General features: G+C 38.9%; 1 protein-coding gene and 1 long non-coding RNA gene across 5 annotated transcripts in view; both read right to left on the bottom strand.

Annotated features, from left to right (window-relative positions):
* Positions 1-9,190, bottom strand: part of RPP30 (ribonuclease P/MRP subunit p30) — a 33,353-nt gene extending 24,163 nt beyond the window's left edge. The window contains exons 1-5 of one of the 3 annotated variants that reach the window (XM_054521754.2): positions 9,054-9,190; positions 6,211-6,266; positions 5,518-5,574; positions 5,039-5,113; positions 1,994-2,065 (exon numbers count right to left, since the gene is read on the bottom strand). In XM_054521754.2, coding sequence (XP_054377729.1) covers positions 1,994-2,065; positions 5,039-5,113; positions 5,518-5,574; positions 6,211-6,266; positions 9,054-9,135 — 342 coding nt within the window. In that variant the 5' untranslated portion in view covers positions 9,136-9,190. 3 annotated transcript variants of the gene reach the window in all.
* A 2,582-nt stretch (positions 9,191-11,772) lies between these two features.
* Positions 11,773-25,766, bottom strand: LOC112135235 (uncharacterized). Of its 2 annotated transcripts, none has more exons than XR_010141595.1 (4): positions 24,468-25,766; positions 22,325-22,412; positions 15,997-16,112; positions 11,773-14,924 (listed from the first exon to the last, which is right to left on the bottom strand). It is a non-coding gene; the product is annotated as an uncharacterized LOC112135235 (long non-coding RNA). The 2 variants fall into 2 exon arrangements; XR_008510546.1 differs by having other exon boundaries at positions 24,909-25,766.
* Positions 25,767-25,781: the final 15 nt, after the last annotated feature.

Genomic DNA, 25,781 nt, shown 5'->3' with positions numbered 1-25,781 from the left:
CTTGGTACATTAGCAACTTTTATTCTAAATCACACCTGAGTTGCTATTATTTAATGAGCAAACTAAGTTGCTGTTGGTTGTTTAACAAATTTGGAAATGCCCATGGTCTTCCTTATATTAAACACTAGTGGTTTCGGCACTGAATTATACTTTCTTACAGAACATGAAAAAACAGATACCCAGAATCAACCCCAAATCTACTGGACCAGAGTTTCCGGTGGCGAGGGCTGAATGTGCCTGATTTTAAAAAGTTCTACAGGTGTCTTTTATGACTAAAAATCATTTGCTTCTACTTACCCCTTTAACTAAAACAAAATTCTTGAGAGTATCTATAATTGCACTAAAAAAAATTTTTTTTTAGACAGTCTTACTCTGTTGCCCAGGCTGGAGTGCAGTGGTGCAGTCTCAACTCACTGTAACCTCTGCCTCCTGGGTTCAAGCAATTCTCGTGCCTCAGCCTCCCGAGTAGCTGGGATTACAGCGCATGCCACCACGCCTGGATAATTTTTGTATTTTTAGTAGGGATGGGGTTTCACCACATTGGCCAGGCTGGTCTTGAACTCCTGACCTCAAGTGATCCACCCGCCTTGGCCTCCCAAAGTGCTAGGATTACAGGCACGAGCCACTGTGCACGGCCTACAATTGCATTTTTTAAAGGAAGTAACAACAACAACAAAAAGAGTAGGCACCCATAAATAATTTGTGCGGTTTCCCTTTGTTAATATAAATAATTAAGAATTGATAGTATGTCTTGAAAACTATTTATGTTTACCACACACATTAACATACTTAGTCAATGGCTCCATCTACTGGATACATCTAGGAAAAACATCTTTCTGCAATTTTAGTCGAATTTTGCTTACAAAAAAAACTGATGCAACATTAAAACCTCAAAGACCAGGCTGGTCTGAAGGTAGTCAGTTATTTTAATTGACTGTTCACAGTCAGTTATCTTAATTGACTGTTCACAGTCAGTTATCTTAATTGACTGTTCACAGTCAGTTATCTTAATTGACTATTCACAGTCACAGATTGAACTCCTTGTTCTACTCTTTCCCCTCTTCTCAACAGGACACTTGACTAGTCTTTAAAAAAAAATCAAAGAGTAGTACCTTTGGTGGTTGTATTTTTGGCAGACGGACATTTTAGTGAACCTAGAAAAAGGCAACTTTCAGAAGTTTCTAAAAGTAGCTATACCTCATTTTATACTTTTGGCAGATGGACACTAGTGAACCTAGATAAAGGCAACTTTCGAACTTTCTAAAAGTAGCTATACCTCATTTTATACAGTAAAATGCATTACAATTGTTTTTTCCCTAATGTAATCATTTAAAATGCCCAGGGTGTTCTGTCTCAAGGTGACAAACAAGCATACATGTTAAGCTCCTTTCCCTTCTGCAAAGGCAATGAAATGGCAATTTTACAAGTACAAAAGAAATTCAATTCATAAAGGCTCTCAAGATAAGAAGAGGGATTATACTAGCAAATGGCTGATTTTGAAGAATTTCTGAAAGACTAAAAGCTTAGACAATCATGCTGGCATATGGGCTATACCTCAGAGCATGCAAAGGAGGAAGCCGAAACAGAGGTAGAAACTTTCATGCTACAATAGAACCTTGCTCCTTTCCCTCCCAAGGAGCAGCAAATGGTAAGGGCAGAAACTGAAGTTATTTTAGAGCTAGAAAGAGATGGATCAACACTTAGCTAAGAGAAGTTTTGAATGAATGAAGCAGAGATAAAGAAACAGAAGAAAACGGGCTCTTTCAAACTGAGCCCATCAAAGGTTAGCAGGATGAAAAAAACAAAACAAAACAAAACAAAAAAACACAAATGCCGGTTATATATACCCTTATGGGGTTCTAGAAACTCCAAGTATAAATAACAAATCCTAAAAGTTTCCAGATGAGTGAAAACAGGTCATCTACAAAGTCAGAACATCAGACTTCTTATATAACATATAAATACTACTTTCTTTTACTTATCTGTTACTCACATGAAAAAGCTTTTCTGTCTTTGGAAAAACTGCAACAACATCATAGAGCCGGGCCCTTGAAGAAGTTGCTCTCTAGGAATACAAAAAGAATGTTATCATACAATAAAAAAATCCGTACACATGAAATTCTGTCTAGTGACTGACTCACACTTATATTTCAATCATGGAACACTTCTAATATACTATTGACATTTCTGCTTTGCTTTGTATGTTGGCAGAAAAGACCTAAGCACATGAGAATTTAGATACAAATATCCATCTCACCAATCATTCTCCTCCTTCCTTCCTACATTTGTTATACTTTAACCATGTACCAAACATTGTGTTTGAGATGTAAAAATCAAATTACGCTAGGTATGATGGCTTATGCCTATAAACCCAGCACTTTGGGAGGCCGATGTGAGGGACTGCCTGAGCCCAGGAGTTTGAGACTAGCCTGGGAAACATTGTGAGACTCCATCACTGCAAAAAAATTTAAAAATTAGCTGGGTGTGGTGGTACACACTTATGTCCCAGACACTTTGGGGGCCTGAGGCAGAAAGGTCTCTTGAGTCCCATAGGTTGAGGCTGCAGTGATCCGCGTTCATGCCACTGCACTCAAGCCTGGACAACAAAGTGAGACCTCATCTCAAAACAAAACAAAACAAAAACGAAGAAGAAAGAAAATATCATCTCAAACCTAAATTGTGTGAGTCTGTATATGAAAAGACTAGAAAAAAATATAATTATACACAAACATACAATCTCTGAATTATGGAATAAAGTGTGGTATTTCTTCTCTGCTTGTTGGCATCTTCTAAAATTTTGCAGTATCTTATTTTGTAAAAAGAAAAAGTATAATAAAATTTAGGAGGGTATAAGAGAAGCAGCAGGTGCTGTGCTTGAGCAGGTAAGAGGGCCTGCTAGGCAGACTTGTGCTGAGATAGGGCAGGGTCCAGGTCTTAGAAATAGCCAGGATCTGGGATCCGCTCTCCTTCACCTGCCCACTCCCACTTGTGAAGGAGACAAAAACGAACCACCAAGATGTTCATGGTAACAAGAGTAAATGAAAGTCTTTACAACCTATCAAAAGTCAGCTCCATTTATGTCTACTTGGGCCTAAGGAACCAGAATGCTGCCTTGCAGGTGTATAAGACACCAAAAATTGGCTTTTCAGAATTTCTTTAGCAATAGTAACTGTTATAAAGGGGGTCTTTCCTTAATTACTTCCATTATATGATGGAGCTGTCCATCCCAGCTAAAGATAAAACAGTTCACCTTCTCAGGGAATCTCACTGTCTCTCTCCCCTGATAGTAGGCATACCCAAACCTCTCTCATTTAAGAAACAAAATCTCTTTATGCAGCAGATTCTTATCCACCAACCACCCTATGCCTCCCATTCTCCTATGGAGTCAAATTTCTTAAGCAAAGTCAGCAGCACAGTCTGTATTTTTTCACATCCCTATTACATCCATTGAAATGATTTTTGCTTAGGCAGCCAAGGACTGTCACATCAATAAATCTGACAGACTTTTTTTTTTTTTTTGCCTTTCTGCTTGACTACACAGGTATACTGACCCTGCAGACCTTTCATTCCTCCTTTTCTGTTTTCCCTTTGCTTGCTGTCCTTCTACTTCTAGGGTAGTCCCTTCTCAGTCTCCAATCCTAGCTCATCCTCTTTTATACCATCAAATAGTGAAGTTCCTTAGGACTCTGTACTAAACCTCTTCTTCCCACAATGCACTCTGGTCAGGGAGTCTTATCCATTCCCGTGATTTCTATTACTCACTGCAGGTGACCACTTCCAAAGCACCATCTGTAATTGGGATCACTCTTCTGAAGGCCACATCTTTTTTTTTTTGAAATGAAGTCTGGCTCTGTTGCCCAGGCTAGAGTACACTGGTGTGATCTCACTGCAACCTCTGCCTCTCTGACTCAAGTGATTCTCCTACCTCAGACACTTGAGTAGCTGTGATTACAGGTGCCCACGACCACGCCCTGCTAATTTTTGGATTTTTAGTAGAGATGGGGTTTCACCACGTTCACCAGGCTGGTCTTGAACTCCTGACCTCAAGTGACCTGCCTGCCTAGGCCTCCCAAAATGTTGGGATTACAGGCATGAGCCACCGTGCGCATCTTTTTTGACGGGCTCTTTTGAAACTCTCACAGTAACTCATCAGGATGCCCCCAAACCTGCTTGTTTGTATGGTCCATCTCAAGAAATGGTACCATTACCTACCTGGCTGCTCAGGCCACCTAGGGAGTAATCATCCTACATCCAATTAACCAATAAATCCCATCAATTCTCCCGCCTGGATGACTCTTAAGTCCCTCCTTAACTCCCTCTAATCCATTCTCTGTAATTCAAACCTCATTTCACTCCCTTAGTTAAAACCTTCAAGGTTTTAACTGCTCTTGGAATCCTCACCCAAGTGTATATCTTTAACCTCATGCCACGTAACTGGCTCGCTAGGCTTAGCCCTATTGTTTTGTTTCACTTCCCAGAAAATACCATGTTTTCTTGAGCTTCAGGACCTATGCATAATCCATCCTATCTGGGAACACTAGCTCCCTGCTTGTCACCTATATAACATTTACTGACTCTTCTGTCTCGCAGCTTGAATATCAACTTACTCAGGTTACATACTACCGGAGCATCCTTTATTTACCACTTCCCTACCTTGGAACATTCCTTACATTTGTAATTATTATTTGTTCAGTGCCTGTCTTGCCAATTAAACTTTAGGCTTCATAAGTTCAAGGATTGTGCTATTATTCATGGCAATACCCCCCCAGCACCCACCTTAAGTCTGGTGCACGTGAGTTCAATGAATAACAGTTGCCAAAGGATTCTTTAATTGTGGTATCATGACACATGTGCCATGAGTAAGTAGAACAGACATATTACACTGTGTGAATTCTGCGGACAAGGAGAGCCGGCAGGTGTCATGGTTTGGGGGGGGCGAGGGAAAATGTAAAATGGGGAAGACAAAATGCAACATTGTTCGACATAAATCAATACAACTTACAAGGCCAAAAGGAGAGAAGAAAAATAATTAACTTACCAAAACATTGCAGTGAGATGGATCCGAGACAATAATTGTTAATCTAGTTAAAATTTTAATTGGTCTTGATTTTCCCTATTTAAAAAAAACATGATGTCAAAAAAGCACAAAAGACAATAATTGATTTTCCTTTTTACCAGCGGAAAGTATTCATTAAAAGGTACTGGCTATAAGGGATAGTGAAGATCAATAAAACCCAGTCCTTGTTCTCTAGGAATTTACAATACAGCCACAGAAAGAGATGTATCTATCTTAAACTACATAATGAGATAATTTAAAAGTTGTAGGACTTCAGGAAAGAAGATCATCAAAGCAGTACTGAATCGATAGTAAAAGAATGTTTCCTGAAGAGCTGAGCCTTGAGGAAAACGTAAGACTGGTACTCAGAGTAAGGTGCAGCTCAAGCTAGAGAATAGCACAATAATTAGGTACCTTTTAACTGAATAGATATTATGTTTCTTAAACAACAAAACACCTACCTGTACAATTGGCAAAGTTGTGAAGAGTTCAGAAACAGCTACCGGTTTTTCAATTTCCTACAACAAACAATAAATAGTTACCGCAGATTGTATCCATTAATAGCACAAGGCATAATGGAAAAACTACGAGGGGTTCTCAGAAAAAGACATGCATTTTTTTTAAAAGAAAGCAAGGTGATTTCTGGTATTCAAAAAAACTTTTTAAAATTATTTTCAAAAAGAAAGCTAAATAGAGAAGCAACTGTAAACATCAGTGAATAGGAAGAATGAAAACTAATTTTTAGACTGAAACAATCTAAAGGATACAGTTGTTGGCCTAAAGAGAAATATACATACTTATTAGTAATGTTTAAGAGAGAAAGTAGTTAATAAGCCCATGACAATAAAATAAAAAGGACTAAATATTTTGATTACTGTCCAGCCAGTAACAATGCACTTTTTGAATAGTGAAAGTAACTTAATTTCAAATCAACTTTAAGAATCCTGAACACTATGTCATAGTACCTCACAAAAATCTTCATTGTTTGTATAAATATGCATCAGCTCAACTGTTAACATATAAAATAGAAAAGTAATAGTGCACAAAGGGGTGCATTTAAGAAATATTCTAATCTGTAGCTTCCAAATTACCAATATAAACAGAATTACAAATACTTATTTATGAACTTATTAACTTTAGAAATATTATTTTACCTGTTTCTTTTCCTTAAAGTCAACGATATGATTGATAGCAACAACTGAATAGCCAACTGAAAAAGAAAAATTGAACACTTTTGTTAAATATAACAACCTCTCCTTCCTGTAATACAGGTCCATCCTGACTCTAGATGTCAAGAGTAGGAGGCCATTTGAGGAGTGGTTATGAATGTGAACTCTAGTATCGGTCTGCCTGATTTAAAGTCTACGCACTACCACTTACAAGTTACTTAACATGAAGTTTCAGGTTCCTCATCTGTCAAATGGTGAAAATAACAACACTTACTTCATACACCTGTCATGAAATTTAAATGACATAATACACATGAGGTGTTTGAGAACAGTGCCTGGCACACAGGTCTTTGTTTAACCATTATGAATTATTATTAAAATGATACTAAAAACTCTTAACTTTGTGCTTCTTCTTTTCAAATGTCATTCTCTTTCATGTCCCTGTATTCATTTTTATCCCATCAAGTTCCTACTTTATCACTGTCACTTTTATTCTCGTTCATTTCTTTTGCTTTTTATCCTTCTACTTCCTTCAGAGACCCCTTTTCTAAGGAGAAATGGAATGATAACTCCCTCACACCACTGACCACTTCCCATTTTAAGCTGCACACCATCGACAGACTGGGAGCTCCTTGAGGTCAAGGGCTTGCTTTATTATCCTCATCAGTTAGCACTGTTCTGGACATTTGGGCTACCAAAAATAAAATCTAAATCATGACTCCCATCTTTAATTTTTAAAAATACCAATGGGGATGAAAGGATATTAATATTAAAATACATATCAATGCCAAACTCTCAACAGTTTGTCCAACTTCCTTCTTCCCTTCCTCCCTCAAATATTTACTGAGCATCCATTACTTGACAAGCCCTAAACTGGTGTTGAGCATACAGGATAAATAATATAATCCTTCTCCACAAGAAATTTACAGCCTAGTCTGTTGGAGAACTAAGGCAAATAAGGCAATTAAGCAAGTCATTGTACATAAATACATGTTTTTTATAAGTAAGGATTCTATGGAAGTACATAGCACAGTGAAACCTGGAGTAGGGGTCACAAAAGGCTCCCTGAAGAGTTACCCTTAAAAACAAAAAAATCACAAGTATGCCTGTATCTTGGGCTTCACCTTGCACTCAGTTAGTCAAATCAACCAGCCACACCTCCTCCCTATTCTTCTTTACCACACTCCCAAATCTGCTCTAAACTTCCTTGTTATATCCATTTAGGATATCCTTTTGGCTACTAAACAACGTCCCTACCGTTCTACAGAAATGTCAACTAGGATCTGTTTCTCCACAAAACTTTTTCCTAGACTACTCCTCATCTGGCAGCTTAGGAGTACTTACTTCCCCAATCAGGCTTTAGGGTATTTTAATTTACACAGTATATTTCTGAAGCTTATTATTGGTTTCTTATACCACATCAGAAACTAAGAACCAGGGCTCTGTCTTCCCTATTCTTTGCAAATGTCCACTATTTATTTCAGACTCATGAAATAGCAGAGCAGTCCCTTGTCTTTGACTTGTAAGTTGAGGCAACTTTGTCATATGCCATGAATTCCATTTAATTTATAAACAACCACTAACAATGTACCTATATTACCACATCTCTTTCAAGTGTATTTTAAACTGGGGGAAATTCTCTAAAGAAATCATTATTAACTTTTTTTGTATTAATTTTTTTAATGTGTTCAGTTTATTCCACAAGCATTAACTGAGTAACTGCCATGTACTGGTGCTTGCAGAATGAACGTGTTAAGCACAGTAAATAAAAGGATAAGACATGGCAATTCTCTTAAGAAGCTCATGATTTATTCAAAAATGGGATGGAATCAGGAAAAGCCTCATTGAGGAGGTAATAATTGCGACGAACTACACCCAGGAAAACTTATTTTACAGGATCAAAGAACATTAGCGCTAAATGGCCCAGATCATCATGTCTACTTTCCTCTTCGTGCTGATGAGCAAAGTACCACAGAGGTAACGTTCATTTAGTGGCAGCAGTGGAAAGGGACAGTCATTTCGCCACGGATACTTCATAAAGAGGACAATAAAAAAGTGGTGTGATTCACTTTGCCAAGAAGTGGTTGTCATTTCTAGCACCACCTCTGAACAGTATCAGTAAACAGAACTCACAATGAGCTGAAAACTGTCTGAGGAGATGTTACTGCACGAACCTCTTGATTCTTTTTGATCTCTCTATTCCCACACTTTACAGTCTACGGAATACAGAACCCATGACTAACTCCAATAGTTAAAACAGGTTCTCGTCTCTCAAGGCTTTCGCTTCCCTTCCGATTTGGGCCATGCTAGCCTCCTCCTCCACCTCCACTCCGCCGTCTATGTCCTCTGCCCCCACCTACCCTCTCTCTGTCTAGATAGTATTGTTCCAACACTCCCACATCCTCCTCCTTCTCCAAGCCTCCACGGCGCTTCCCGTCCGTGCCCCAAATTCCAGCATTTGTTTAGATACTGTCGTGAGAGTCAGGAAGGGCTGATAGTAACTTAGAAGCTTAGAAGATTGTACCCTTGGAGTCCAGCTCCGGCTTCTGTCATCTATCAGCTGTAGGCCCCTACGCAAATCCCTCGCCCTCGTTGGGCCTCAGTTCCCTCATTGCAGGAAAGTAGCTGAACCAGATAACAACCCCCAGAACCTTCGAGTTTCCCGCGCTAGGAATCAGACCAACACCTCGGCGGGCATCAGCCTCCAGGGACATCCCAGAGACTCTGGGAGACCTGACCGAGACCCATCAGGAAATAGTTCCTCCGGAGTGTGGCCCGATGGTCTGGGTGGCATGAGGTTGAGCAGGCGCGAAGCCAGGGCAACTCACGGTGAGCGGCTGTTTCCACAAGTCCGCGCAGAACCTTCAGGTCAGAACCCGCTCGCAGGTCCAAATCTGCAAACACCGCCATGCTGAAGTCCCATGACCGCCCGCGCGCGCCAGTCTGCGCAGCCGCTGAGCCCGCCCCTCAGGCATGCTGGGAGCTGTAGTTAACCTGCGCAGTCCGTCTCTACCTCCAGTTGACTAGGGATTCGGAGAAACTTACTTGCTTTGCTTTCAACTACCACCAGAATTTGTGTGTTGAAATCAACAGCTTCATTTCAATCCCTCTTTGTCTTCTTCTGAATGACAATGTTTGGTTCCCCCTGGAGGGGTTCCAATTCCCAACTATTCAATACTCCTATAAAATAGTGTAGAAATGAATTCATTCAAAATGCACGCACACAGTATCTACTTAGCGCTGCTCATGAATCAGAGAATTCTGCTAATGGGTGAAAACGCTATTTAAAGAGTCTTAAAGAACACGTTTTCCTTTCCTTTCCCTAAAGTCCATTCCGTTGTTTACAATGGACTTACCGGGAAGAGGGCGTTTGTGTGTGACTGACTCTAGGACTTCAAAAGAGAACTACCCCAAGACGAGGGTCTTTTTACCCATTCAGATCTGTTGATGTCAAAGCACGCTATTCTCTATTGCAGTCAACATCTTCAACCACAAGATGGCAGGACTCGCTCTAGGACGAGCGGTTAGAGCCAACATTGATTTAGCCAGACACGTTTGAAAAGGGAGGTGCAAAATTGAGATGTTCTACACTTTTCCAGCTGAGAAATGTTCAAGGTGACGCATATCCCACATATCTGATGTTTCCACTTTTTTCCGACTTAGTGTAAATGACCTATTGAGGATAATAATTAATTATACTACAAAAGTGTGACTATAGTTTACATCAGTGCTCTCAAACTACCTGTGATGAAGGATCAGTTTCTCCCTTCTTTTCCTCTACCCCCAAACTCTTCGCGAACCAGGATGTGGTCCTTTATGCATTACCAGTAAGCAGCCTGGCCTCATGGGAATCACAAATTTGACAACACTCGAACTGCCCTATACCTGGCTGAATAGAATCTGCTGATCAGGAGCTTGGATATCAGGACAATGCCAAAGTACTGTAAACTTTCTAAACATCTTCACTTTTTGTTTGTTTGTTTGTTTTAATAACGTGCGCACAGCAACAACAATCACAGAATTAGAGGCTCGGTCATTTGACCTGGGGAGTGTCCCTGTTGGTGGCCTGCTGAGTTTTCGTTTCGTTTTGTTTTGTTTTTAGAGAGAGTAGCTCGTTATTGACCAGGATGGACTCTAACGCAAGCAATCCTCTCTCCTAGCTGTGATTACAGGAGCCCACCCACATGCTCCACCCATCAATTTCTCTATTTACTGATCACAAACAGTTCACAGATAGTCTCTCGTCTGTGGACCACACCTTAACTAGTACTCCTTTATGCGATTTTCTTGTCGGTCTCAGAAGGGAAGAAGGATCTGTTCCATGCAGTAGCATGCAATTCTCTTCTTGGTTAATTTTTGTAAAGAAGAGATATTTTGCCTTTTCCAGTACTTGATATTTCCTAAGTAGGAGTAGAAGAGAATATTACTTCTGCAAATAGAATAAGGTCATATGAAGCAAACCTCTTTGTTTTTCATGAGAATATCTAGTGTTAATTTTGCAGGGTCACACAGGCATCTTCACCTACGACCATAACAATCTAGATTGGTCAGAAATATGACCAATGTGTAGTAAAGGTGAATAAGGTGATAGTTCAATTATTTTTTCACTTTTAGTTGACACATTGTAATTATACATATTTATAGGGCACAATTTCATGTTCTGATACATGTATATGTTGTATAATGAACAAATCAAGGTAATTAGCATATTCATCACCTCATGCATTTTTGGTGATAACATTAAAAAAAACTCTCTTCTAGCTGTTTCGTGATATATAAACAATACCTTACTGTTAACCATAGTCACCTTCTGTGCAATACAACATCAGAACTTATTCCTCCTATCTAACTTTGTACCTGTTGACCAACCTCTCCCCATCCTCCTCCCTCAATCCCTCCCTAGTCTGTTAACCATTGTTCTACTATTTACTTTCTAGACTTCTATCAAATTAATTTTTTTCAGATTTCACATATGAGTGAGATTATGCAGTATTTGTCTTTCTGTGTCTAGCTTATTTCACTTAAGATAGTGTCATCCATGTTATCCCAAATGACAGGATTTCATACTTTTTAAATGGCTGAATAGTATGCCATTATGTGTATACCACCTTTTCTTTACCCATTCATTCGTTGTTAGACATGTAGGTTGATTCCATATATTGGCTATTGTGAATAGCGCTGCAATAAACATGGGAGTGCAGATATCTCTTTGACATACTGATTTCACTCTCTTTGGATTATACACCCAGTAGTGCAACTTTCAGTTTATATGGTAGTTCTATTTTTAATGTTTTGAGGAACATCTACCATTTTTTATAATGGCTATACTAGTTTACATTTCCACCAACAGTAAGTGTTCCTTTTTCTCTACATCCTCACCAACACTTATTTTCATTTATTGTTTTGATGATAGTCATTGTAACTGGAGTGAGGTGGTATCTCATTGTGCTGGAGTGAGGTGGTATCTCATTGTGGTTTTGATTTGCATTTCCTTTATGATTAGTGAGGCCGATGATTTTTTCATATACCTGTTGGCCATTTGTATGACTTCTTTTGAGAAATGCCTGTTAAAGTCTTTTTTTTTTTTTTTGAGACAGGATCCTTTGTCACGCAGGCTGGAATTCAGTGGCTTCATAATGGCTCACTGCAGCCTCAAACGCCTGGCCTCAAGCAATTCCTCTACCACAGCCTCCTGAGTAGCTGGGACTACAGTTATATACCACTGTGTCCAGATAATTTTTTAAAATTAAATTAAATTAAAGTTCCAGGGTACACGTGCAGGATGTGCAGGTTTGTTATGCAGGTAAACCTGTGCCATGGTGGTTTGCTGCACCTATCAACCCATCACTTAGGTATTAAGCCCCACATACATTAGCTATTTATCCTGATGCTCTTCCTCCCCCTGCACCCCCAAGAGGCCCCAGTGTGTGTTGTTTCCCTCCATGGTCCATGTGTTCTTATTGTTTAGCTCCCACTTATAAGTGAGAACACACAGTAGTTAGTTTTCTGTTCCTGTGTTAGTTTGCTGAGGATAATGGCTTCCAGCTCCATCCATGTCCCTGCAAAGAACATGATCTCATTACATTTTATGGCTGCATAGTATCCCATGATGTATATGTACCACATTTTTTTTATCCAGTCTATGATTGATGGGCATTTGGGTTGATTTCATGGCTTTGCTATTGTGAATAGTGCTGCAATGAACATACATGTGCATGTATTTTTATAATTGAATGATTTATATTGCTTTGGGTTTATACTCAGTAATGGGATTGCTAGGTCAAATGGTATTTCTGCTTCTAGGTCTTTGAGGAATCACCACATTGTTTTCCACAATGGTTGAACTAATTTACACTTCCACCAACAGTGTAAAAGCCTTCCTATTTCTCCTCAGCCTCACCAGCACCTGTTGTTTCCTGACTTTTTAGTAATTACCATTCTGACTGTCATGAGATGGTATCTCACTGTGGTTTTGATTGGCATTTCTCTAATGATCCATGATGTTGAGCTTTTTTTCATACATTTGTTGGCTGCATGAATGTCTTCTTTTGAGAAGTGTCTGTTCATGTCCTTTGCCCACTTTTTAATGGGGTTGTTTTTTCTTGTAAATTTGTTTAAGTTCCTTGTAGCTTCTGGGTATTAGACCTTTGTCAGAAGAATAGACTGCAAAAATTTTCTCCCATTCTGTAGATTGCCTGTTTACTCTGATAATAGTTTCTTTTGCTGTGCATAAGCTCTTTAGTTTAATTAGATCCCATTTGTCAATGTTTGCTTTTGTTGCAATTGCTTTTGACGTTTTCTTCATGAAATCTTTGCCTATGCTTATGTCCTGAATGGTATTGCCTAGATTTTCTTCTAGGGTTTTTATAGTTTTGCATTTTACGTTTAAGTCTTTAATCCAAATGAGTTAATTTTAATAAACAAACAAAACAAACAAACAAGTTAATTTTTGTATGAGGTGTAAGGAAGGGGTCCAGTTTCAATTTTCTGCATATGGCTAGCCAGTTTTCCCAGCACTGTTTATTAAATAAGGAATCCTTTCCCCATTGCTTGTTTTTGTCAGGTTTCTCAAAGATCAGGTGGTTGTAGATGTGCAGTCTTATTTCTGAGATCTCTGTTCTGTTCTATTGGTCTACGTGTCTGTTTTTGTACCAATACCATGTGTTTTGGTTACTGTAGCCTTGTAGTATAGTTTGAGGTTGGGTAGAGTGATGTCTCTAGCTTTGCTTTTTTTGCTTAGGATTGTCATGGCTATATGCATGCCCAGATAATTTTTAAAACTTCCTTTTATAGCAATAGTCTTAATATGTTGCTGAGACTGGTCTTAAACTCCTGGCCTCAAGTGATCCCACCTCAGCCTCCCAAAGTGCTGATATCATAGGTGTGAGCCATCGTGCCTGGCCAAGTTGCCCATTTTTAATGGGTTATTTATTTTAGCTTTGTTGTTGTTGTTATTTCAGTTCCTTATATATTCTGGATATTAAGCCCTTGTAAAATGCATAGTTTCCAAATATCTTCATTGTCTGTTCACACTTTTAAAGTTTTCCTTTGTTGTGCAGAGACTTTTTAGTTTGATGTAATCCCATTTGTCTATTTTTGCTTTTGTTGCCTGTGCTTTTGAAGTCTTATTTAAAAAATCTTTGCCCAGCCCAAGGCTTGTCATGAAGCATTTCTGTTTTCTTATAGTAGTGTTATAGTTTCAGTTCTTACATTTAAGTCTTTGATCTGTTTGGAGTTGATTTTTTAATATGGTGAGGGTTTAGGGTCTAGTCTCATTCTTCTGCATGTGAATATCCAATTTCCCAGCATGACTCATTAAAGAGACTGTCTATTCCCCAGTGTGTGTTTTGGGTATCTGTTTAAAAAATCAGTTGGCTATAGGTGCATGAATTTACTTTTGGTCTCTCTATTCTGTTACATTATTGGTCTATGTGTCTGTTTTTCTACCAGTACCATGCTGTTTTGGGTACTATAGCTTTGTAGCATATTTTTAAGTCAGGCTTTGTGATATCTCCAGCTTTGCTCTTTTTGCTCAGGACTGCTCTTGCTGTTTGAGGACTTTTGTGGTTCCACACAAACTTCAGGATTTTAAAAAATATTTCTGTGAGGAATGTCATTGGTATTTTCATAGGGATTGCATGGAATCTGTAGATCATTCTGGATAGTATGTCTACTTCAACAATATTAATTATTTCAGTTCATGAACATGGGATATCTTTCCACTTATTTGTGTCATCTTTATTTCCTTAATATTTTATAGTTTTTATTGTAGAGATCTTTCACCTTCTTGGTTAAGTTTATTCCTAGGTATCTTTTTTTCAGCTATCATAAATGGAATTGTTTTCTTGATTTTTTTAGATAGTTCCCTATTAGCATACAGAATGCTACTGATTTTTTGTATGTCAATTTTGTATCCTGCAACTTCACTGAATTTGCTAGTTTTAAATGGTGGAGTTTTTTGGTGGAGCCTTTAGGGTTTTCCATGTATAAGATCATGTTGTCTGCAAACAGTAATGATTTGAGTTCCTCCTTTCCAATTTGGATGTCTTTTATTTCTTTTTCTTGCCTAATTGCTCTGGCTAGGAGACTGTTTAATTATCTGATGCTAGTATGAGACTAAAGTGGGCTTCTTTGAAAGTCACAGAACTTTTGCTGTGGACTGTACCATATAAACTTCTTTTCTTCTCTGCACCTTAAGCCTGGGTGAAGAGGAAGAGAAAAGGTAAGAAAGAATAGGAATAGATAACAATCAGTATTTAGCACTACACTGAGGGCCAGCAAAGTTGCTAAGTACTTATGTATGTATCTTATTTTCAAAGCAGCCATGTGTTAAATGCTGTTTTTTATTTTTGTTTTATTACTGTTTTCAGATCTAGACTTGCAGAAGTACTGTTTTTTACTTTTTGTTATTTTGTTTTTAAATCAATATCCATTTTTTATATCTGAGAAAACTAAGGCATTAGTAGTGGTAGAACTACATGTGGATGGAGGCAATTTGTTTCAGTTCTTGCCTAGTGTACTGCTTTCTGAGCAAAGCAAGCAGAGACCAGAGTTGTAGGGGAGGGAAGAGGAGAAGAAGAGAAAAGAAGAGAAGGGAGACCGGAGAGGAGAGAAGGAGAGTGGAGGAAAGGAGAAGTAGGAAGGGAGAAGGAAGGAAAGGAAAGAAGTGGAAGAGGGGAGAGAGAAGTGGGAAGAAGAAAAAGACAAGACAGAATAGGGGAGATGAACAGGGAAGAGGGATCAGAAGTTGGCCTGAAGGGATGGCTGTGGCAACACATATCTGCACCTTGAAGAAGACCATAGAAATTTCTGATTGGAAGATAATAGTACTGTATAAGACTGAGAGCAGTGGCTCACACCTGTAATCCCAGCACTTTGGGAGGCTGAGGCAGGAGAATCGCTTGAAGCCAATTCAAGACTAGCGTGGGCAGAAGTGATGGTAGTCAGAAGTGGTGGCACACACCTGTAGTCTGAATTACTGGGGAGGCTGAGGTGGGAGGATCCCTTGAGCCCAGGAGTTCCATGTTATTATACAATGAGCTATGGATTGCACCACTGCACCCTGGTGTGGGTGACAGAATGAGACCTGTCTCTTAAAAATCCCAGCTACTTGGGAGGCTGAGGCAGTAGAATTTCTTGAACCCAGGAGGCAGAGGTTGCAGTGAGCAGAGATTGCACCATTGCACTACAGCCTGGGCAACAAGAGTGAAACTCCGTCTCAAAAAAAAAAAAAACACTCTATAATTATGATAAGCATTTTACGTCAGTTACCTGATTTGATCCTTACAATAGCCAATGAGAGAGATATTGTTATTCCCATTATATCAAGGAGAAGTCCTGGGCTCAGACAGGATGGCTCTTGAGTCATTTCTTCTTCTGCGGGAAGCCTAGAAAAAGAGGATGGTTTTTTACATCCAATGCAATCATTGGGCCCTTCTCATCCTCCCAGAAGAGCTCTCTTTTTTGGGCTGTGTGTGGGCTTGGGTGTGTGCTTGATTAGTCTTTGGCCTTATCCTACTTTTATTCCATTCACCCCTCCTGAGTGAGCTGAAAAATGCTCCACCCAACCCCTGTCCTCTTGCAGCTTAAGGCTGAGGGGGAGCCAGGCAAGAAAACCATATTATAAAATGATTTAGCCAGATGTATTGGGAGCACAAAGCAGAGATTTGTCTCCCAGATTGAGGGTGGAAGTTTGGGAGATCTGAAGAGGAAAAAGGGCAGTTTCCTTGAGAGAGTAATGCTTGAATTAAATTTTGGCAGATGAAGTGGAAGAGGAACATACATGAGGCAGAGATCTAGAGTGTTGAGGTTATATCCAGAGCTGGCACAAAGTAGGTGGTACTCAGCCAAAAGTAACTGATTGAATAAATGAACTCATGGCCTCTTGTTTGACTTTGTTCCCACATCAACAGAATTGTAGCACTGTTGGATGTATTATTTAATCACCTGGCCAGAAATTCACTGAACTGTGCACATGGTGCACTAGTATGATACACCAGCAACTGAAACAGAACCATCCTCAGTGTCCCATCATAGGGACTTGGGTTCTTGGGGAGACTAAAAGAAGATGCCTTAACTCCAGGCTGACATTACACTTGCCCTATTCATCACATATCTGGAAGTTTGTGCAGTGAACCATCTGCCCAGCCTTTCCCAGAAGCCCTCATAAAGCAGACCACAGGGGTTAATTGCTAAACCTAGAACTCTAGTGGCACTCCATAGGACATCACCAGTCCAGGGAGCTGCTCAAAGCTCACAGTAATTCCTTCCTCATCTTCTTACCTTCCCCCAGAAACTCTTGTTACTGACCTGATATCATAAAAATGTGTCCACTTTCTGTGCTGGGGTAATCTGCCCCTGCTTACAATATTAGTTTTCTTTTGAAGTGCAGGTAAATGAAAGTGAAATTTTTTTACACCCATGTTTCTATTAAAAATTGGAAAGTGAGACAGATGTAGGCTTGTATTTACAAAAATTTGCATAAGAACATGCTCGATTGTGAAAATAAAGAGTAGTCCTACCTCTTTAAGATGCAAAGTGTGCCTGATTTTTAAAAAAAAAATACAATTTAAGGAGCCATTATGAAAGAAATCAAAGGAAGAATTATGACTGGTATAGGGAAAAGATGCATGATGATAGACTTAAATGTAAAGAAGAGGACTGAAATTTCAACAAGATTTTAAAAATCAAATAGAATAAATGATGGTATTAGGATTCTCCACAGAAAAAGAATCAACGTGTGTTTGTGTATGTGTGTAGGGTGACAGCAAGAGAGAGAGATTTATTTTAAAGAATTAGCTCAAGTGATTATGGAGGCTGACAAGTCCTAAGATCTGCAGTCAGCAAGCTGGAGATCCAGGGCAGCTGATGGTGTAGTTCTGGTCTGAGTCTAAAGGCCCAAGAACCAGGATTGCTGATGGTGTAGTTCCAGGTAGGCTGGCTCAAGAAAGAGCTGACATTTCAATTTGAGTCCAAAGGCAGGGAAAAGCTGATGTTCCAGATCAAAGGCAGTCAGGCAAAAGGAATCTTCCCTTTCTCAGGGGACAGTCAGCTTTCTGTTCAGGCCTTCAACTGATTGGATGAGGCCCACCCACATTAGGGAGGGCAATCTGCTTTTCTCAGTCTACCTATTCAAATGTCAATCTCCTCCAGAAACATGCTCACAGACACACCCAGAATAATGTTTGACCAAATATCTGTGCACCCCATGGCCCAGTCAAGTTGAAATATAAAATTAACTTTCACAGTGATGCTGTCTAGAAATGCTTACATATTAAGTGAAAAAAAAAATTGCTCAGGCAACAAAAACTTTGTATCAAAGGCAAGTTTAAAAAGAAAGTTTATTGGAGGCAAAAGAAAGCACAAGTCCTAAACAGAAACTAACATTTACAAATGTAATATCTGTAGCTTTTACTGCTCCGTATGTTGTAAATATGGCTTAGAGCTTGCAAGACAAGTTATATGAAAAAACCTAAGTTATTTCTGGCATTTTTTCATTGCAGCTGATAAGTGTATAGAAACCTAAAAGCTATTTGTGTTGGAGAGTATTTTGAAATGACTAAAAATTTTTTTTTGGAAATGGTGCTTCAAAAAGGCACATTAGGAAGTAGCTTATTTTTGTGTATGGAGAAGAGGTTTTTTTTTTTTTTTTTTTAGAATTTTAAAGTAGACTTTTCAGAATTGGTAACCATGGCTACAGATGGGACTCCAGTAGGGGTCAGTGTTACCATCAGACTTATGAAATATAAGCACGATGTGACAAGATTTTGTCAAGACACAGAATTTAAGCCAATTTATTGTACCATTAACAAGAAACCACTTTGAGCTCTAAATTTAAAAGCCATACAAATAATAGCTAAGGCATTAACCATGGCCCACACAGTTCATGCTCCAAATAGCTATAGTGGATGTTGAGAACTCAATTTTGAGCTGCTCAAAGAAATTTACTTATTAATGTCATCAAGGTTAAAATATCCATCTTGGCTCACCAGTGATGGCTGAATCAAAGATTTAGTTCTTGTGGTTGATGATATAACCCCTGCCTCTTAAAAAAAATCATATAAACAGATTTATTCATATATAACAAAATTATATCTTTGGGAAACTCATCTGGGTAGGAATGATCTAGCCCATTTTTTGCACTGAAACTGGTTTCCAGATATGAAAATTATGGACTAACCCTTTATTGCAGCACCAAATTGTGAAGTCGAAGACTATGATCCAAAAAAGACACTCTGATTTAAACCCTTAGACTTGATGATAATATTGCTTAATTTGCCTTTTTCAATTGCTACTGCTAGTGTGAATAAAAATTACAAAAGGAAGTTTTTGAACAGCAGTGCATTGTATTGAGAACTTAAAATGATAATATTGGAACACTAGAATTTTACAAATATCTTGCCAGTAGGTAGTCTAAATTGGAGATTAGCAAACTATGGTCCATGGGTGAAATCTGGTCTGCCACCTGTTTTTGTATGCCTCGCAAGCTAAGAATCATTTTTAGATTTTTAAGTATTTGAAAAAACATTTAAATGTGTTATTGAACAATTAGTGTCGACTGACAACTTATTTTAGAAAAATAATGTGACCCTTCTTGCGCAGAGTAAAACTCATACCTACCTTGCATGGCACACAGGTTTCTTGGTCTACCCTTGCCATTTTCCACAGCTATGGCAAGTCTTCCACGTGTTTATGGACCCTGTCAGCATTGCATTCTCCTTTCCTCAGTCTTCTAATGAACTTTCTACTCGAGCTGATATGTTAGCTCTGTGAATTTTTTGGTCTTTCCAAGCAGGGATAATACCTCTTTCCTCTGGGCTCTCATACCTTTGGTTCATACCTATATTAGGAGACTTTCACATTGTATTGTAATTATTTACTCGTCTGTCTCTTCTACCAATGAACATCTGCAGAGCAGAGAACCTGCCTTATTTATGTCAATAAATAAGGCACTTAGCACAGTGCCTATTAATATGTAGCTAGGGCATGCTTATTGAATGACTAAAAGAATGGATCAGGCTGGGTGCAGTGGCTCACACTTGTAATTGCAACACTTTGGGAGGTCAAGGCAGGTGGATCACCTGAGGTCAGTGGTTCAAGACCAGCCTGGTCAACATGGCGAAATCCCATCTCTACTTAAAAATACAAAAATTAGCCAGGTGCGGTGGCAGGAGCCTGTAATCCCAGCATCTTGGGAGGCTGAGGCAGGGAGAAGTGCTTGAGCCCGTGAGGAAGAGTTTCAGTGAGCCAAGATCGCGTCACTGCACTCCAGCCTGGGCGATAGAGCGAGACTCCATCTTGAGAAAAAAAGTCGCAACAAATAAAATAAAATAATGGATTAGGCATAGTTTTTCCTAGAAATGGGATATGACTGTGATGGTAATTTTACTTTAAGATATCATTTTGTTGAATATAGAAGGATTCATAAAATTCTAAAGAAACTGTAGAATAAGATGTATCCTATCACTTCTTCAATGAAAGCCTTACTTCTATTTTGATTATCTTGAAATACCACAAATCTCTCTAGATTTTGCCCCAATTACTGGTTGCCCTTTTGAGTAAAACTACTCCAAAAGTTATCCACCTTCTGAATTGCCATGTTCTCTCTTGATCTCTCGAATCCATTCCAATCTGTTTTACCCCTACCATTGCACTGAAACAGTTCTTGCCTTACTTTGCACTTAACTCAGTCAATTTCTACCCCCTTGAAACATTTTCTTCCCTTGACTTTAAATATCCAATTTCTCTTGGTTCTTCTCCTGCCTGACTGCCCCCTCATTCTCAGTCTTTGTTGGTTTCTTTTCCTCTCCAAGATCTCAGGATGTTGGTGCATCCCACGGTTAAATCCTCAGGACTCTTCTGTAATTACTTTTCCTCTTGGGAGATTTTCCTCTGAAATTGTATCTGCATAGCTGACATCTCCACTTGAATAATCCAATAGTATCTTAAACTTAATGTGTCCTTTTAAAACAGAGCTCCTAAAACAATATCTGGTTTGCATTAGACACTCATTAATTAATGTTGACTCAATGAATGATTGCTACTTTAATCTATTTTTTAATGGAGGAATTTAAATTTTCTTCTCATTAGAAATCTTTCAGGAAGGATTGGGAGCTGACAGTGTCAAATGTGTTCATTGATAAAAACTTTCCATGAAAGTTGTCTCTGTGGAATTTGCACTGCTGAATAGATTCCCCACTAGGGGGTATGCATGCACCACATACATTTCGAAAACAGTCGTGGTTAAGAAAAATTGAGTGATTAATAAAATAAATAAGGGCTCTTGGATGTAGCTGTTGTCTAATTTTTCATTTATCTTGTTTGGAGGAAACTTTTTAAAGGTTACATTTATTTTGTAAAGAGAATGAAAATTTTCTAAATGGAAAGAATCAAAGAAAAAATGTACTTATTTTTAGTATGTCTAAATTAAAACAAAACTCACAATTCACTTTTAGGCTGAAGAATTACTTTAAAACCTGAATGATTCTCGGTTATAGGCATTATTCTACACTCAGTTCAACTGACTAATGTTTATTGAACACTTAGTATATGGCAGGAGTAAGGAAATATCCCTACCTTTGATAAGTTCACAGTCTAATGGCGAAGACAGTCATGGAAATATGAAGCATAATGCAACAGTAAGTACTATAAGAAAGATAATTTAAAAGTGCTTTAAAAGCCTAGAAAGAATGAAATTAACTATGGCGAGGGGTGCTGTCACTGAGAAGGAGACATTCAGGTGTCCCAGACTAACTGCTTTTACCCTAATTGGGCCTCAAAAATGTCTGTGTTGATGGATTTGAGTCCCTGTCTCTAGCATGTGTGTTCTCCGTATTAGCGATCTGTAGACCCAATAACGGCCACAGGGTAGTATCTGGATATTTATATACAATATTCTTAGTACTACACTGTCTAAGCATTCTGGTTTTCCTAGTCTTTTCTCACCCAATTCTGGGGGCAAGGGACACCCAGATAATTAGTTTAGTTGAGTGAGGAAATGGGGTACAAATGTGAGAGACTGAAAAATTTGGAGAAATGAAAGAGTAGCCCTGTGGAAGTCCACTGCAGTGGGCATGGGAGGCCATCAGACCCCCAGTAGACATGATATCAGCATGCTTGACTGACTAGTGAGTTGCCAATGAACCCTATGGCTTAGGAAGCTTTATTTGTGCTTCTTAAAGTACATCTAGGTTGTCAGGGTATGATGGTTTATTGGAAAACAAACTATCCTAAGCTTATGTCCTATGGAGGGATATGTGTGGGTTTTCATAGATGGGATTACGCATACGCATTTAGATGAGCTAGATGAGTACCTAGAGGGAAGAAGGGCTGATAAAAAGACAGTAACTATGCTGTAGGACTCCACAGCTCTTCTGCACTCCCCCAGAGCAGTTCTTAGAGCAGGAGATTGCCAGCTGGAAACCTCAGAAAGCTGTATTCTCAGGTGCCCTCACTGACAATTTTATGAGAATGCTATTGTAGGCAATGAAAGTCTAGATACGAATTAGTACTTCTAAATGCAGTAATTTTTTAAATGCAAGGAATAAAAGGGATAAAAACTAAAGACACGATTTGATTTAGATGCCAACACTTTACTTACTGTCTCTGGTATAACTGTCGAAGAGTGGGCAGGCAGCAGGAGGGAAGAAGGAAGCAACACCTTGATATGGCTTTTAAACACCAGAAAACTAAGGGCAGAACAAACAACAAATTTAGATGAATATTTAGATATTTTATGAATATTTTGTGAAGCTATATCTTTAGCATTTCTTTGTGAGAAAATTATGGAAAAGTATACACTAGATTTTGGCATTTTTATGAGGACACAATTATTTGTTAGTGAAGGTTAAAGGGAAACTGAAAGAATTCCAGATTGCTCTGTCAGGATTTTGGAATAACACAGCGATAGATGAAATTTAAACTCAACATAAGCAAAGTAATGCTGCAGAAGCCGAGATTTTCAATAACTATGTTTATGCATTGTGACAGCTTATAAATTAAAAACCTAGCAACTCTTAGGAAATACACTCAGCCATCACTAGGGATAATATAATAGAGGTGACTGTTCTATAAAAAAGGGAGCTTGGACTTGATGCTATATTGACAATGAAGGAGGAAGTAATTTAAAAAATAGTATTTTAATGATTATTTGCTGTATTTATATGTCACACAATTTAAAAGTTGTTATGGAATAAACACTTGTTTCCTCCGAAAAATTGGTGTGTTGAAATCCTGCTCCCCATTGTGATGGCATTAGGTGTGAGAGAGCATCTCATTGTGGCTTTGATTTGCATTTTCTCTGACGGTTAGGGATGATGAGCATTTTTTCATGTTTGCTGGCCACCTGTATGTCTTCTGTTGAGAAGTGTCTGTTCATGTCCTTTGCCAACTTTTTAATGGGGTTATTTGTTTCTTGCTTGTTCCTTCATTTAAGTTATAGATTCTGAACATTAGGCCTTTGTCAGATGGGAGAGGGGAGATGATTCAGGAGATGACTAAGTCATGAGGGCAGAACCCTCCTGAATGGGATTAGTACCCTCATAAAAGGGACCCCAGGCCAGGCGTGGTGGCTCACGCCTGTAATCCCAGCACTTTGGGAGGCTGAGGCAGGTGGATCACTTGAGGTCAAGAGTTTGAGGCCAGCCTGGCCAACATGGTGAAACCTGGTCCCTACTAAAAACAATACAAAAATTAGGCAGGTGTGGTGGCATGTGCCTGTAATCCCAGCTACTTGGGAAGCTGAGGCAGGAGAATCGCTTGAACCTGGGAGGTGGAGGTTGCAGTGAGCCAAGATCGCGCCACTGCACTCCAGCCTGGGTGACAGAGCAAGACCCTGTCTCAAAAAAAAAAAAAAAAGAGACCCAGAGAGCTCTCTTACCCCCTTTGCCAGGTGAGGACACAGCAAGATGGCTGTCTATAAGCCAGGAAATTGTCCCTCACCAGACGCTGAATTTAGTGTTGCCTTGATCTTGGTAAATGTTTGTTGTTAAGCCACCCAGGCTATGATATTTTTGTTATGGCATCCCAAAGGGACTGAAACAAGACAAAAGCAAAAACTAGAAGCTGTTGTGAAATATAAATGGGCTACGTGCGAGCTGGTAAGAGTGTAGGTGGTAAATCATGTTGACTAGAGGTTTAAATACAAATAAAGTGATTAATTTTCAAAATCTGTGTGTAATTACTGTGGAATATTATTTGACAGAGCCAAGACAGAATATATAAGCTGAACTGATTGAGGATATTCAAGGGGAAGAATACAAAAGTCAAAGTAAGTTAAAATGAGTTGAAAAGTTAAAATGAAAAAAATGTCTAAAGTATCTTGGGGAATATACTACATGAAGCAATTTTTAAAAGACCTTAAGATAATTCCAAACCTCAAAATAAAAAATGGAGACATTTCAATGCAGTCACATATGATCTTGGATAAGTTATAAAATTTCTCCCAGCCTCTATTTCCTCCTCTGCACTGAAGGGTGAACAAATGGTTTCTTAGATGCATTCCAGCAACAAACTATTTGTCTTTTGTCTGAGATTTCCTCAGGGGATATCTCCCAAGATCCCCAGTGGATGCCCAATCGTATATATACTATGTTTTTTTCGATCTGATAAGAGAGAGGGCTACTAAGTGACTAATGGTGGGTGGCATATACAGTGTGGATATGTTGGACAAGGGATGATTCATATCCTGGGTAAGATAGAGATTTCATCACGCTACTCAGAATAGTGTGCAATTGACAACTTACACACTGTTTATTTCTGAAATTTTCCATTTAATATTTTCGGACCATGGTTCACCACAGATAACTGAAACCAAGAAAAGCGAAACAGAGAATAACTAACATAAGTAAGGTTGAAGAAATTTCCTCATCCATCTTAACTGTTAGATAATATTGGTTTGTGGCCTAGGTATTATATTCCATTCTTCCTCTGACTCATTGGATTGGTTTGCTTATCCTAGGCAGAGAGGGGCCTCTGAAATGTTGATCACCGCGAAAGAGCTGTGAACGCTGGCCCACTATTAGGGCTTTTTTTTTTTTTCATTAAAACTTTTTTTTGAATGTGTACAGGGAAGAATATGGGCATAGTAATCAGATAAACTTGGGTTTGAAACATAACTATTCCTTACCAGCTGATTGCAAGAGCTAACAAACTTCTTTATCTGGAAAAACAGGGCTAATACCCACCTTGAAGAATGAAAGTACTATTCAGCACTCTGATTAATATACTTTGAGGTTTTTATTCCTTTTCTTCTTATTTATAATCCGCTAGGGCCTAACAAGAAAACAGATTTGATTATTTTTAGAGTCTTAAACTAAAGAAATCACTGCTGGCTTCCAATGAAAACTTCAAACAAAATGGAATGAAGCAAGTCTCACAAATAATAAAAATCAGCCGCTCTGACAGGGTTTGGATACCAAGGGAATTTTAGCCAATAGGTATTAAATCAACATACACCTCCAGGATTCCTTTATAGAAGAGTATAACCGGTCATTTCTTTGCTTATGTGTAAGACTTCCAGAATGCTACGGGAAAATTAACTCTCTTTTCAATATATTAGGCTTTGAAGTCTAAATATAAAGGCAATCAGGGTCTATTTTCAGAGCGGAGAGGACTGTTTCTAGACATCCAGGAAGGATTAGTCCAAATGGGTGTAACCCCCTTGGAGGCCTTGTCCCCAGAGCATCCTCATCTCCTAGGTGCCAGGGGCTTAAGGAATCCCCCTCCCTCCTTTTTTTCTTTCTTCCTCTTCTCAGAGCTCCCACCCTCACCCCATTCGGCTTCTTTTCTGTCTTCGCTTCTTCCCATAAGAGTTCAAAATAGAAAACGGAAGTACCTATTTGTTGCTTAGTGTAGTGCTCAGAGAGGTATTTTTGTTGTTGTTTAATTAAGAAAAATAAAATCCCCCTCTAGGTTCTTCATTTCGCAATGAACCCGAACATCCGCTGGCTCATTAGGCCTCTTAACAAAAGAAAAATGTCCCCACTGAACTGTGGCTGACTACTGTGCGGAGGCTGGGGTCCACTGGAGGGGTTCTGAGTATCTATCATGCGGCAAGG

The sequence above is a fragment of the Pongo abelii genome, chromosome 8, assembly GCF_028885655.2.
Source record: "Pongo abelii isolate AG06213 chromosome 8, NHGRI_mPonAbe1-v2.0_pri, whole genome shotgun sequence".
Classification (NCBI taxonomy): domain Eukaryota; kingdom Metazoa; phylum Chordata; class Mammalia; order Primates; family Hominidae; genus Pongo; species Pongo abelii.
The sequence above is the reverse complement of the archived record's forward strand: the minus strand, read 5'-3'. Positions and strand labels throughout refer to the sequence as shown.